The following is a 14370-nucleotide window of genomic DNA, read 5'->3' as shown; positions in this document are numbered from 1 at the left end:
GACATGGACCACACACATTGACAGTGTTGTGAAGAAGGCACGGCAACGCCTCTACTTCCTCAGGCGCCTAAGGAAGTTCCAAGTCAGTCAGAAGATCCTTAAGAACTTCTACTCATGTACAATAGAGAGCATCCTGACTGGCAATATCACCTCCTGGTTTGGGAATAGCACCGCACAAGACCGTAGCAGACTACAGAGAGTGGCCCGTTCAGCCGAGTGCACAATTGGAGGGGGGCTTCCCACTCTCCAGAACATTTACAACAAGCGGTGCATGGGTAAGGCTAAGATAATTATCAAAGACTCCAGCCACCCAAACAACTGCCTCTTTGAACTGCTGCGGTCAGGCAAGCGATACCGGAGTCTCATGGCAAGCACAGAAAGACTCAGAAGAAGCTTCTATCCCCAGGCCATCAGGTTGCTCAACGAACAATAACACTATGCAACAACCATCAAATGCACTCACAGCACACACATCCACACTCACACACTCACTTTAAACAAACAACTCACTGCAGCACCCACACTTTAGAACACCTAAACACACCTTATATTTATTGGCAAAGAATTTGCACTACAACCCATACCTCAGTACACCTTACTGTAAATTGTACCTAAATTGTACCTCATCCCATTTCTGCTTTGCACTATATAGTATATTGTATATTAGTATATTGTATAGTATATTGTATGGTAACTCAGTTACTTCTACCCTGCATTGAACATTGTACATATGTACATACTGAACACTTGTGTCTACGTACGTGACTTCTATTTTTTACTTGCTATACTTATTTTATTTTATACTTGTCTTTTTGCCTAGCACAGTCTCTGGAGCGTAACAGAAAGAAGCATTTTGTATAAAAGTATTCTGTACTTCTGTATGACAACTAATAAAGAAACTTGAAACTAGTGGTTAACACTGTCGCCTCACAGCAAGAAGGTCCAGGGTTCGATTCCCGCTTGGGGACCAGGTTTCCATGATGCCAGGTACTCGGGTGGGGTATCTCCCAGGCCTTTCTGTGTGGAGTTTGCATGTTCTCCCCGTGCTCGCAAGGGTTTCCCCCCCGATAAGATAAACCCAATGGAAAAACATGCACAACAGATCGCTAACGCTGTGGCGTCCTTGACGAAGACGGACAGGAGCACTTGGATTGGTCCCCGGGGGCGCGGCTCACGTTGACGCCCTATCTGCTCCCGGCTGCCCATGGGGGGAAGGACAACGGGATGGGAAAAGTGCAGAGAGACATTTCATCGGCGACTCAGTGCATGTGTGTGTGTGTTCCTGTGGGTCGCCCATCTCGCGTGTGTGTGTTAAACTGCATGACAAATAAAGACTTCTAGTCTAACAATAAATTAGATTTTCTTGGCGCAATAAACAGAGCTAAGATAACCCCCCCCCCCAACACACACAAGGAACATAATCATTCATTCGCAATACACACAAGTAGGTCTATATATACAACGAAGCACAGAGCTAAGATAACGTTAGCTAAGCTAGCTTGCTCTCTCTCTCACACACACACACACGGTGCTTGCACTAACGTTAGACTGTCTTGGCGCACACGCACGGAAGAGTACTGTAATACACAAACGGATGAATGAACGAGGTCCTACTGCTAATTAACTAATTACGACGTACTGTATGTACTTACTGATTTGATGCTTTCTTTCTGTCCCGAAGACATGGTATAGGCTAGCTCCCTTCTTTAGCAACAGCCAGGAAATCAGCCAGCATTATCCTTCGTCTTTGCAAAAATCCAAAAACAAACTTGGTCCATTGCTTGTGGAGCACGATATCATTATCACCTTATGTTATGGATGGATCATCACCGTTTGTCCTCTTCCTCTTCATAATTAATAGTTTGCCATTGTAGGTGACTCCGAGTAGTTGGGAGAGCATTCGGCGGGTCGCCGAAAACAAACTTGGCCCATTGATGACGGATCACAACATCATGAATGAATGCAAGGACATATTCGCTGCTTGGCAGTCAGGAACAGCACAACGTATTGCTCATAACGTTTTTAAATGCTAACCCAATGCTAACTCACTGTTAAACTTCAATTCCACGCATTTGCTTGCGTACTGCAATAAATAATGTTTGAGTGTTCACCTGCGGTAGCTGGCAACAAGCATAGAGGGGGCGGGCGGGCGTTATTATGCAGATGATAAATGTCTTACGTCAAAGGTACGCTAAATTTCAGATGACTCACTTGAGTGAGGGACAATATTATGAGATGAGAATTGGAAGAATGTGCCAAAATGAGAATTAGAGACATAGATCCTATTAATATAAGTCCACATAGCTAGGAAACAATGCTAAACACTGGAAAAGGCCATTTATAAGATAGTTCCCCTTTAACATCTAGTTAATTTGATGTGGGCCTTCTTCCGGAAGAAAAACATATGGTCGCTGTTTTTTTTTTTTACATGAACCCTTTCACTGCCACACGACAGCCTGTTAACCCTTTCACTGTGACAATACAGAAGGTTAGCCCTTTACTATCACACAACCGACGGCGATGCTCCATCATTAGCATCATTAGCTCCACGGATGTGTGATAGTAAAGGGTTAACCTTCTGTCGTGTGGCAGTGAAAGGGTTAAGCTTCAATGAATGAATGAAAACTTTATTTAACAGATTGCAGAATGGGTACAATACAGTACGGCTCAATACACACAATTGTTAAGGGGATGCAGACCTGAAAAAGACGTTTGTCTTGTTTCCATCAGGGTCCCCCATTTTCAATTCATATAGACATTTATGACATACACAACATACATGACATTTATGGCATAGGGACATATAGGTATTTAGTACTGATACATTTGTGACATAAACGGTATTCAAATATACAGTACTGTTACCCCTAGATCCTGACAGAGTATATACATATGATGGGGAGGGGACTGTACATTAGGAGGGGGTGGGTGGGTGGGAGAGAAATATCCATATGGCGGGGAGGGAATATATACATGCGGTGGGGAGGAGACTGTCTATTAGGAGGTAGTGGGGGTTTTGGGCATTTACGGTGTCCAGTTTCGAATTGCAGCCTCCCGTAGGTGCTCTTTAAGAGCAGTTTTGAATGTGGGTAGGGATTCACATTCCTTTACAGCTTTGGGTAGGGCGTTCCACATTGATGTGGCATAATTGCGAAACGTGTTTAGTCCCTTGTTTGAGCCGAATCTGGGTTTAACATGATTTGTTGAGCTTCCTCTAGTGTTGTGGTTGTGGTATTCACTGACCTTTGGGAAGTATTTTGACATGTACATGGGTACCTTAGTCGTATAGTGTATCTTGTAGACCAGGCCCATTGCAAGTTGCTGTACTCTGTCGTCTACTCTAAGCCATCCTAGGTTGTCAAAGTGGGCAGGGGTGAGGTGGGTTCTGGGGGTAAGGTCAAGTAGTAGTCTGACCAGTTTGTTTTGTGATGTTTGTAATTTTGTTTTAAGCGCCTTTGAGGTGCTTTGGTACCATGAGGTGCACGCATAGTCGTAGTACCCTTGAATGAGTGCTCCTGCCAGAGTCTTCAGGGTATTCTTGTTTACCAGAGAGGAGATCCGGTACAAGAATCTAGTTCGTTGGTTGACTATTTTTATTACATTGGATGCCATTTTGTCACAGGAAAGATTTGCCTCTAGGATGGAACCCAGGTAGGTAATTTCGTCTTTCCTTGTGACAATATTGTCACCCACTGCAACTGAGAAGCCGTCGGTCTTGCTGAGTTTGTTATTTGAACCGAAGAGAATGGACTCTGTTTTGCCCATGTGTAATGATGTTTGTTATCAGCGAGCCATATGCAGATTTTGCCTAGTTCCGAGCTGAGGGTTTTTTCAACCTGCAACTTGTTCTTGTCAGAGACCAGCAGGGCTGAGTCGTCCGCAAACAGGAACAAGTTGCAGTCACAGGCTGACAACATGTCAAACATACGTTTCCAAGCCAACAGGCTATTGCTTCCAGGTGCTTTGACAATAATTGGTCTGTAACTGCAATAGCTGATTTTCCATAGGCGTATATGACTAGTGTCCACGTACATCTGAAGACCAGCCCCTTGTCATGACTCAGGAAGGTTATTTATGTATAGACTAAAGAGTATTTGTGCCTAGTGCCAATCCCTGTGGGATTCCTGTTTTACAGATTTTTTTTGTTGTTGTTGATGATGACGCATTGTTCACAGTTCAAAAGATATGATTCAAACCATGACAGTGTTTTTCCAGAAAGAAAATGCATTTGGAAAGTTTGGGGGTAAGAATGCTATGATTTATGGTATCAAATGTTTTTTAAGGTCCAGGAAGACTGCCCCCACCAAATTCCCTTTGTCTATGTATGATTCAATGTTTTCCAAAAGGTAGCGGTTTGCACTCTGTGGAAAATCTCGGTCTGACCCCAAATTGTAATGGGTGCAGGTAATTATTTGTTTCCAAAACCTTCCAAAAACAAAAAACAGGAAGGATGCTGATTGGCTGATAATTACACACTTGATCAGCTGCTCCAGATTTAAAAATAGGCATCACTTGTTGCTACATTTCTGGGAATTTCCCACTAGCCATGGGGGTGATAGCGTTAACCATGTAGGACCTAGGACAAAGAAAGAAGATGAATGAATGATTTTATTTCAGTCTTCTTTTACAAAGCATAGTAGTAGAACATTTATAAAAAATATACTAAAAAAGTTTAATTACTGAAAAGGTGTAGGCTGAAGCTGAGGCTTATAATTGCCTACCCTTTTTACATTACATTATTTACACACAAAAAAATACAAAAAATAAATATAATTCAGCACATCATTTAGCAAAGGTTACAAAAGTTCCATAGTTTTATGTACAAAACGTATACACATTTATTTATGTTTTTTTTTAAATATATATCTTTCTTATTTTTTCCCTTTGTCACTATTTGAATACAGTTATGTTATAGCTCAAATATAATTAGGATAATAATAAGGTTTTATATTTAGATCCTACACACCATCTTGTAACTAGAACTTGTTTATTGAATCCCAAAGGATCTTCCTCAGGTCTCAGGAAGGATTGATTAAGTAAGCTTAAGACTATATAAAAAACCCTCTCTGCCTTTTGGAAGTTTTTTGGACATGTACGGGTACATAACTATACAGTACATTCAGACACACAATGTAACAAGAAAAAAGGCCAAGGGGGAGACGGAGCAGGATTGAAGGTTCTTTATTGAGACAGTAGTAAGGCTGAGAGGGAGACAGAGTAGGGGAGACACAGGAGAGAAGGCTCTTTATTGAGGCAGTAGGACGGCTGAGAGAGAGACAGAGTAGGAGAGACACAGGAGAGAAAGTTCTTTATTGAGACAGTAGGAAGGCTGAGAGGGAGACAGTAGGGGAGACACAGGAGAGAAAGTTCTTTATTGAGACCGTAAGAAGGCTGAGAGGGAGACACAGAAGAGAAGGCTCTGGCATTCCATTGCGGATACTAATTGAAGAATGATTTACCCTTCAGTGGGCCTAATAATAGATCTAAAAGTATTCTTTCTGTGCTTAACAAGGTTATGGAAAGGATTATTCGTGTTCAGATCCAAGACTACTTTAACAATATCAGCTTGATTACCAGATATCAGCATGCTTACAGAAAGGGTTACTCGACTTGTACAGCACTTACTGTATATAAATGACTGGCAATTGGTTCAGGGAGATTGATGACTCAAAAATAGTTATGTTAGATTCCAGTGCCGCATTTGATGTCATTGATCATGATATTTTAATTGAAAAGCTTAAAAGGTTTTAAGTTAACCCATCTGCGACTACCTTCATGAAGAGTTATCTTTCCTCTAGAACACAGATGGTATTTCAAATTGTAGTAGTTTAGCATGTGGTATAGGGAGGTGTAGTCTGACGTCACTTTGGATTCGCCCGTATAGGGATTTATCATTGGGAAAATGGATTATCGGCTATTGTAACAATTCTGCCTCATGAACATTTAAAAGCTTTCAATTTTTGCACAAAATGAGTTTCCTTATATCACTAACATTATTGTTTAAGCATTTTTGGTTGAAATAAAATTCAGCGATTTTTTTTTACGATTAATTGCGAATATTTTCATGTTGAGCTATAGATTGTGGATGAATATGCACAGAAAGGTACACCATGCAAATGTTCATGCTTTATTTGTTTTAAACGAGACGATTTAGAAATGGGCAATGGGAAAATACATTGCATTTTCAAGATGGTGGACCAGCCGGAAACAGCAATGACGTAACCACTACACCTCCCTATACCTCAAGAAGGTTTTCAGGGACCACTCCTGTTTTAAATCTTTGCTAATAACTCTGATATGAAAAAATGCAGCTATAACAATGTACACTGATGACTCCACTGTATATTATGCAGCAACCACATGCCATGAGTTAAATCAAGTTTTGTCTAGAAAGTTGAATATAGTATATGATTGGATCAAAATAAATAAATGAGCCATAAATATATCCAAAAGGTTATTGTTGTCTTTACAACAGGTGGACGAAGCTAAACTGCTGGGCCTAGTCGTTGACAGTCACTTATCATGGACCAAGCACATTAAAGAGGAACTATTTTGCTATTTCTTTTCACTATTCCTGTGAGTCAATAAAATTCATTGTTTTGTATTTTTAATCAAGTACTTTGGTGCACCACTTTCTGCCCTTCCAGATTCCAAGCTGTTTTGGGCTGTTTTTTGTCACCCACCTGCACTGGCAGATACCTTTGGTGGAGAGAGAGAGAGATAGAGAGGGACTAATTAATTTTGCAGCGGGGGGGCATAATCCCACGGGACAATGCATTGGTAACTTGTTTCAAATGACAATACCGTATATACCCCGTGAATATTATTGCACGGATCGGAATACGGGCGAGCGCGTGGGAGCGTGCGCTATATTTTGCAACAGGTTGACTGTGATACAGCGAGTGCTGATACGAGAGAGAGCGAAAGAGAGAGAGAGAGAGAGCTCCCCCCCAGTCCCATTACCTCCCACCCGTTTGATCTAGTTCTCTCTCTGTGTGTGTGTGTGTGTGTGTGTGTGTGTGTGTGTGTGTGTGTGTGGGGGAACAGCTGAAGGTCTCTGCTATCGAAAACCGCTTCCGCATTATTTCCGCTTGCTGCTCATATAAACGTATCACAGTTGATTGTGGGCGGGCGGTGGCAGATCAGCGTAGGATAGCAAGTCAATTCTGAATGGCTTGGTTTAGTGGGGGAGGATCTTGTCTCATCTGAACTGGATGGGACTGAATGTGAATTTCACATCTAGTCAGTGTTGGTACAACCCCACATTGCTAGAAAACAATGCAAACCACTGGAAAAGGCCATTTATAAGATAGTTCCCCTTTAAAACAGTTGTTAGAAAGATGGGCGGGTGCACCATTAACTCAAAGAGGCCAGCATTTATATTCAACCAAATAGTTTACTCCAATAACATCACCACAACACCAGATTTGCCAGTAAAGGTCATATTGTACCCAGGACTAACTAATTGAAAATAACTCCATAACTAACTGGAATAATTTAACCCTTAATATCCAATAAAGAAATACTAATAAAACCTAATAAAGAATCTTTTAAAAAGAATATGCAGATGCTTCTATTGGCAGATAACAGACTGAATAGTAGAAAGTACAACTTTGCTGGTTTTAAATATTTGTGTTCCATTTCATTTACTTTTTAATTATCATCTATTTATTTTAATTAATATTCTAACCTAAATGTCCGGTGTTGACTGGCTTTTATGAACTTTCTATTAATGTAATTTAATTCATGTTATTTTATCATTGTAATCCTTGCATTTTATGTTTATTGCAAATTATGTGTATTAGTGTAATTTAATGTACAGTATATTAATGCAATTTAATGTTGATCATCCAATGTGTTATGTCAGGTGTGGACCTCAGGAAGATTAACTGATCGCCATGGTATCAGCTATTATTGGGAGTCCTTTACATGGACAAATAAACCACTCCATCAACCACCATCAACACCAACACCAGAGTCCCCCAAGGCTGTGTTCTGAGCCCCTTTCTGTACACCCTCTACACGTCAAGTCAAGTGTTCCTTTATTGATCCCCTTGGGGAAATGCAGGTGTCATAGCAGCATGGGGAGGGTGGAGGAGTGATACAGGTAGAAAGGATAATGAGTTAATTAAGACAATAATAATAATATGGTTGTATAGTATACATGGTATATATCATGGTAAGACACTACACCGTGCAGTGTTTAGTATTAGGAGTCAGACAGTCCTAACAGTTCTCTAGTTCTCCAGCCGTTAGTTCTCCAACTATTGGCAGCAGTCCGTACCCACGGTTGTGGAGGCTGATGGCTACTGGCACAAAGGCACAATGGACTGTCCAAGGCAATTTGCAACTGACTCAGTCCTTCCCCCATTACAAAACACTCCTCAGATGACACAGCCATACTTGCATACATACTCTCAACACTCCATCTCTAACTTCACGCAGTGGAGGAACTCCTCATCAAAACCCACAATAAACCCAATACCCCCCACTGCCACATCAACAGTGTTCAATGTTCATCAATCGTGTGGGTTTCCTCTGGGTACTCTGGTTTCCTCCCACACCATAAAGACATGCATGGTAGGCAGGGACTACAGATTAAAACTATCTCATTAGCTAATTCTGGCACATTTACATTGACGTGGAAACTGAATATGTTGATTAATGTGCACTGTCCCTGGGTAAAAAATAAATAAATAAGTTAAACGGCTGAGATGGTGGAGAACCAGCCTTGACAATAAACTCACCACCGACATCCATAAATGCTGTCCCAACAGAGGCTCCTCGCCAGCCGGAAACTCTGGGCACTCTGTCATATAAAACCACATGCTCCTTCACCCTGCTCACTGTCGCCAACAGAAACCTTTTTCTCCCTACTCCCGACCTCTCAGGCCTCGTTGACACCGCCGTCACATGCAACGCGCTCGTCATACTGTAGCACACGACCTCAGCCACCCCCTGAACTCATGCTTCACTCTACTCCCATCTGGCCGCAGATATAGATCTAAAAAAGAGTATGCTGCCACAGTAAGAGCTTTGTGCGCTCTGCCATCACTGCCCTCAACAAACTGTAGCAGTAACATTAAATTAACTTGTGTTCTTGTGACTGCATTGTGTTCCCTGCGGCTGTGTTTGATTGATGTTGCTTAATTGTTTTGTTCGTGTACAGGCTGTGGAAACGAATCTATATCTATATCTCTCTCTCCATCTCTGGGCACAGTTTGTGGGCATTCTAAAGCATGACATATCGCTTTCGGTCATAGCGACTTTAATCCAGCCTGGCATTGTCTACAGACGTTGTGTCTACAGACGAGATGTTTTTACTAACGAGGCTCGTTCTCTGGATGTTTCTTTGGCCAGGTGTGTGGGAGGAGCCAGGAGAACCCTGCTGATCAAACTGAGAGAAGACATGGTGCAAAGGAATGTGCCAAGCTCCACGGTGGACAAGGACAGAAGCAGGTGAGTGCGAGACAAAACTGCTGTCTCCTACATCTCGGTCTCCTCCAGCATAGTGAGGTCATCAAACCTGGACAGTATCTAGGCTCTCCCTCCATTGCCTCTGTCCCTTCTATCTTAGAATAAAGATACCGTCCCTGCTTTGAGATATCGCAGCGTAAATGGACCACCCACATAATTCACAAATCCTATTAATCTAATTAAACATCCCTTTTCATCAGAGGAATAACACGGCTGAGCTGCAGCGACCACACGCATGAGGTGGTGTGAGCAGCTTTTGGACACGATCCCTCTTTAACAAAAAGGCCTCTTTGTCCTCTCGATCCCCCAGGCTCCTGGAGATGAGGCAGAGTCTGGTGGAGAAGTTATTCCCCAGTCCCCAGCCAGAGGCTCCTGGAGACCCCATGCCGGTGCTGGTCCAGGAGAAGGGACGGGACAGGGGCAGTCCCACCGACGCACAGCCGCCCGCTCTCGAACCGGCCACGACGGGACTCCCAGAAGCGGCGGCGGCGGCGGGGGGTGAAGCCTTTAACGGCCTTTCGTCAGCACCCACTGTGTCCGGCTCTGCCAGTCCGGTGCTGGGCGTCCCTGCTCTGGGAGGACGGCTGTTCGTGTTCCGGGTTCCGCCGGAACCACAAGACACTGCGGCTGCTCCCAGGAGGAAGAGGAAGAGGAACTTCCTCAATCTGAACAAGGGTTCAGTGGCTCCGACAAAGATACCTTGAGATTGACAGACTTTTTCCCTTTTGTGATGAGATTCTTTTCTTTTATGATATTGCTTCATGTTGAACGATAATGGTACTTTGAAAAGACCAAAAATGTAGAAATAGTTTTTGTAGCAACAGCACATAGGACATGTTCTGTACAAGGTTTTATGCAGCCGTTGGCTTTATTTTTAAGTAAAAGGCAGCTGATTTTCACTGTTTCCAGAGTTATTCCTTTGCACGTCTTGTCTAATGAATATGTAAGTAGTGATCTGCCAGGCCAGAAGTGGACATGGTTATGGTGGTAACCTCATTATTCAAGGCCCAGTAAGAAACTTCTGATGGATAGCCTATGGGGCGGAATTATAATCTAATATCCAAAGGCTGCTCCACACACTCACAACACATTCGATTTCTGTTTGAATGGAAAAAGCGGCTAAATGAATAGCCCAAATGTGAGGAGAGCGCATGGGGAACTGGCCAATCAAGCGCAGATTTTTGTATTATTATTTATTTATAGACGATGTGCATTTACATTAATCATTGTCACATGAAAACATGTTTGCGCCAGATTTAGCAGAAGCTCATTTCCATCTGTAGTCTAACGACCACACTCTCTCCAAAAAGAACTTCAATGCAAGTGGTCTGTGGGGCAAATATAGCTACAGTGTTGTTGTCTACAGTTTCCCCCCAGTCCCTCTGGAATGAATGAACCCTACTCACTCTGAAATTAGAAATATGAGTGTGTTGGTCGGTGTCCAGAATATATGGAATGATAACAAAATATTTTTTTAGAAAAACAGGATATTGCTTTTAGAGAGAGGAAGTGCTTGGGATGTTTTAGAGACATGTAAAGAGAACATTCATGCGCTCTCTCCAAAACGTACGGATGTGTTCCCCAGCCGTTAGTGCGTTTGTCAGCGTCATCGTCGGCTGTGTGTTTTTTCCTCCCCTGCCAACCCCGACCTTATAGCGGCACCGAGGCAGCCGCTTCATCTGAACGCCTCTGGACTCCGCGTGTCACTGACTGAAGCCGAGAGAGAGAGAGAGAGGCCAGGATCATCACTCAGGATGAAGCTCGCACTGGCGACGTGCGTCTGTTTCTTTCATTTCATGTGGTTGTCTGAATGCGCTCCCATGACCTGCTACCCCAGAGTGCTCGGACTGGGCAAAGAAATCATGGATCTGCTGGATAAATTACACAATACCCATCGCACGGTAAGCTGGGTGCAGATACAGTTTCCTGTGGGATCGACATTTATTGTGTTGAGTAGCTACTTTTGAACAGCATTGTCTAATAATAATAATAATAATGGCGTTTTGATTGCAGAAAACCTGCGCCGAGGTTCTGCCCACAATGTTCCTTGACGTGCACGTGAGTTTTGCATGATCAGCTCCTCTTTCATCATCATCATAATAACAATAACTTTATAGCAGCACCTTTCATACAGGGGATGATTGCAGTTCATGTCAAAAGTTGCGTGAAGATGTTTTAGTGACTGACTGCCCAGATGTTATTGAATCAGCGTGAACACGTGCGCGTAATGTAAACATCATTTAGACACCGATTCAATATTTGTGGCTTCTAAACATTTCCAGGGACTCACTTTTAGTTTCTCGTGGTGGAACCCAGACTCATTGAAACATCACAGACACGAGGCTACAGGCCTACTGTTGTCATGTGGGGGCCCACCCATTTTGGCTCTTGATCCATAACTTTATTACTTATAGTTATTAGGGCCTAGATGACAGCGAACATGTCCTGGAAGACAACCGTGTGAACGTCTGATCGTACGTTTTCTCTCTCGTGGTTTAGGATGTCCTGTTGTTCATGCTTGTTGTAAGCTATACTGACTGACATTCTAGTTTTGATGCATCGTAATATCGGCAGACACTGGGCAATATGGGCTAAAAAAAACACGTTTTTAGAATAGTAATTTTTGTGACTTTGTATACAGGTGGGGTTTTGACGAGCCAAGTGAACAAAAACCGAACGACAATGAAGAGGACTTTAGTCAAGAACAAATAGATTTCAGTTTTTCTCTTTAATTCACATGATTGTGTCCTTAGTTTATTTGTTACTATAGGAGTGCTGTAACCCCCCCCCCCAACATTCATGATCTGAAAATAGTGTTTCAAACCATGATTGGTTTCGGTATTGGCCAATATGGATGGGTAGATATTTGTATGACCTAAATATAAAAAAAATAACAAAAATAATTATAATAATAATACAACAATAAAGAAAATATATATATATATCCCTAATTCTAACATGTTTATCGCTTTAGAATTCCTGCATGATGCCTAAGCTGCGTGACCTCCTGTACGTGTTGGAGAACCTTCCCACCAAGTACTGCAGAGAGCGTCCCAGAGTCATCCTGCTCAAACGTAAAGTCAGAAACCTGTACGTCATCGTCAACAAAGTCTGTTATCGGGTAAGAAGAACCTCCTACTACCTATCATGCTAATATGTCTACACGACTACACACACCAAGAGTGTAACACTCAAGCTCGATACTATTTGACAAACGACGCCACTGACCCTTAGCTGCCGGAGATGTACCCCTCCTGCTGACTTGTTGTTCAGTCTGTAAGTGGCTTTGGATAAAAAGAGTGCTAAATGTAAACGGCATACAAGGTCCACATCGTTCTCCAGCTAGCCGTCTGTAGTGTGGTAGTGAAAGGGTTAACCTTCTGTAGTGTGGTAGTGAAAGGGTTAAGATGCAGTGCTCAGACCTATACCAGAAGCTTGACTCTCTCTCTCTCTCTCTCTCTCCCACACAGGACCTTGTGTTTTTGACTGACGACTGCGAGGCCATCGATACGGGATACAGCGCCCCTCGCTACTCAGAGGACCGTCTGCAAGTCCTGCGGGAGGAGAGATGAAGAGACGAGCGATAAACACACACACACACACACACCACACACGCTCCCCAGTTAGGATCGACGCAAACGCATGACGTATACCGACGGTGTACAGCAGGTACAAACCCCCGACACGACTACGGTTCCCGGCCAACGACACTAAATCAGACGCAACACGGTAAGCCCACAGCCTACAGGCTGCTTGCGAAACATGCTCTTTAACCTGCTCTCCCGCTCTTAACCTCGCCTGAGCCCGTGTGTTTGGCTAAGTCCAGGGACCCCATGTTAGACCCCGGCATGCGTGCTTACATTCCACTGAGGAGCGGAGAACTTTCCACAGGAAATTTGCCGAATGCCAGCCGCGCCGGGGGAAAGCTTGAAATAATAAACCAATAAGAAAAATGTTTGTGAGCCTCGCTTAGCCACAGCTTACCTTCCAGGGCTGATCAAAAGAGCCATGCACCATTAGGAGAAAACACGCCCGTGTTGCCGTAACCCTTGGTACCATTAAGCCTGTGTGTTAAAGGTGCACTGTGCAGGGCTCTGTAAACATTGAGGTTTTTCTACATGTTTTGAAGATCTGTAAGAGACGACCCGAGACGTCTCCACAACGCAGTACGTTCTTATACTCTCTTAAGTTATGTTATGGCATAAGTATGTAGTCCTTTTTTAAATAGTTTTTTTTATGTTTTGGACCTGCGACGGATCTAATAGACGTATAATCTCTTATCCATCGCATCAAATAATGATGGGAAGAGCAAGCGTGTACTCCTGTTGTGACACGTTTGGAATTATTTACATGCTGGTCTTTACAGCTTAAATATTAGTTTACAGTTCATATTTGACATCTTGTTCTTGTTTGATTGTGTATGTATACAGCTTACATAAAAAGAAATCCTGTGACGCTTATCTTGATGGGATAATATGGATGTTATGTTATTATCTGTATGGACTATGTATACTTATACTCACATATAATTAACTTGTGTTTTCTACGTTCGTCATGTATGTAATAAAACCCTTTTTTTTTAATCTGGTGCATGAGTTGTCGTTTTTTTTGGTAACATTTGCATTGAATTACTTCTTTCTTTCTCATTCAATCACCAAAACGCTGTATGAAGTGACTGTGAGGTACGTTGACATTACAGATTTAGTCACACATAAAATATGACTGACGGACTGTATAGCTTGGGAATGCGGTCCAAGTCCAACTCAAAACACATTCCCTCTCTTCCTTTACTCCCAGCAGACAAACTCACCTTGAAATGTAAACCATCTGACTCTATAGGCTTCTAGAACTCAGTCGTAGCGTGCAGCATTATTGTCCTTACAAAGACATTTG

At 42.7% G+C, this 14370-nt stretch overlaps 2 protein-coding genes across 2 annotated transcripts in view; both read left to right on the top strand.

Annotated features, from left to right (window-relative positions):
- LOC311230310 (limbin-like) overlaps positions 1-10370 on the top strand; it is an 87367-nt gene extending 76997 nt beyond the window's left edge. Inside the window, exons 22-23 of the mRNA XM_084316548.1 lie at positions 9361-9459; positions 9788-10370. Of these exons, the coding sequence (XP_084172674.1) occupies positions 9361-9459; positions 9788-10181 (493 nt within the window). The 3' untranslated portion in view covers positions 10182-10370. The remainder of the gene's footprint in view (positions 1-9360; positions 9460-9787) is intronic.
- Positions 10371-11199: 829 nt separating this feature from the next.
- Positions 11200-14041, top strand: LOC311230183 (cytokine-like protein 1). The gene is made up of 4 exons (XM_084316388.1): positions 11200-11378; positions 11491-11535; positions 12452-12598; positions 12948-14041. Exons 1-4 carry the CDS (start codon positions 11232-11234, stop codon positions 13047-13049), a joined length of 441 nt encoding a protein of 146 aa, XP_084172514.1. The 5' UTR covers positions 11200-11231; the 3' UTR covers positions 13050-14041.
- The last annotated feature ends 329 nt before the right edge of the window (positions 14042-14370 follow it).

Source organism: Notolepis coatsorum (assembly GCF_963971535.1).
Source record: "Notolepis coatsorum genome assembly, chromosome: 6".
In the NCBI taxonomy this organism is placed as follows: Eukaryota; Metazoa; Chordata; class Actinopteri; order Aulopiformes; family Paralepididae; genus Notolepis; species Notolepis coatsorum.
This window is presented reverse-complemented; position numbering and strand designations above follow the sequence as displayed.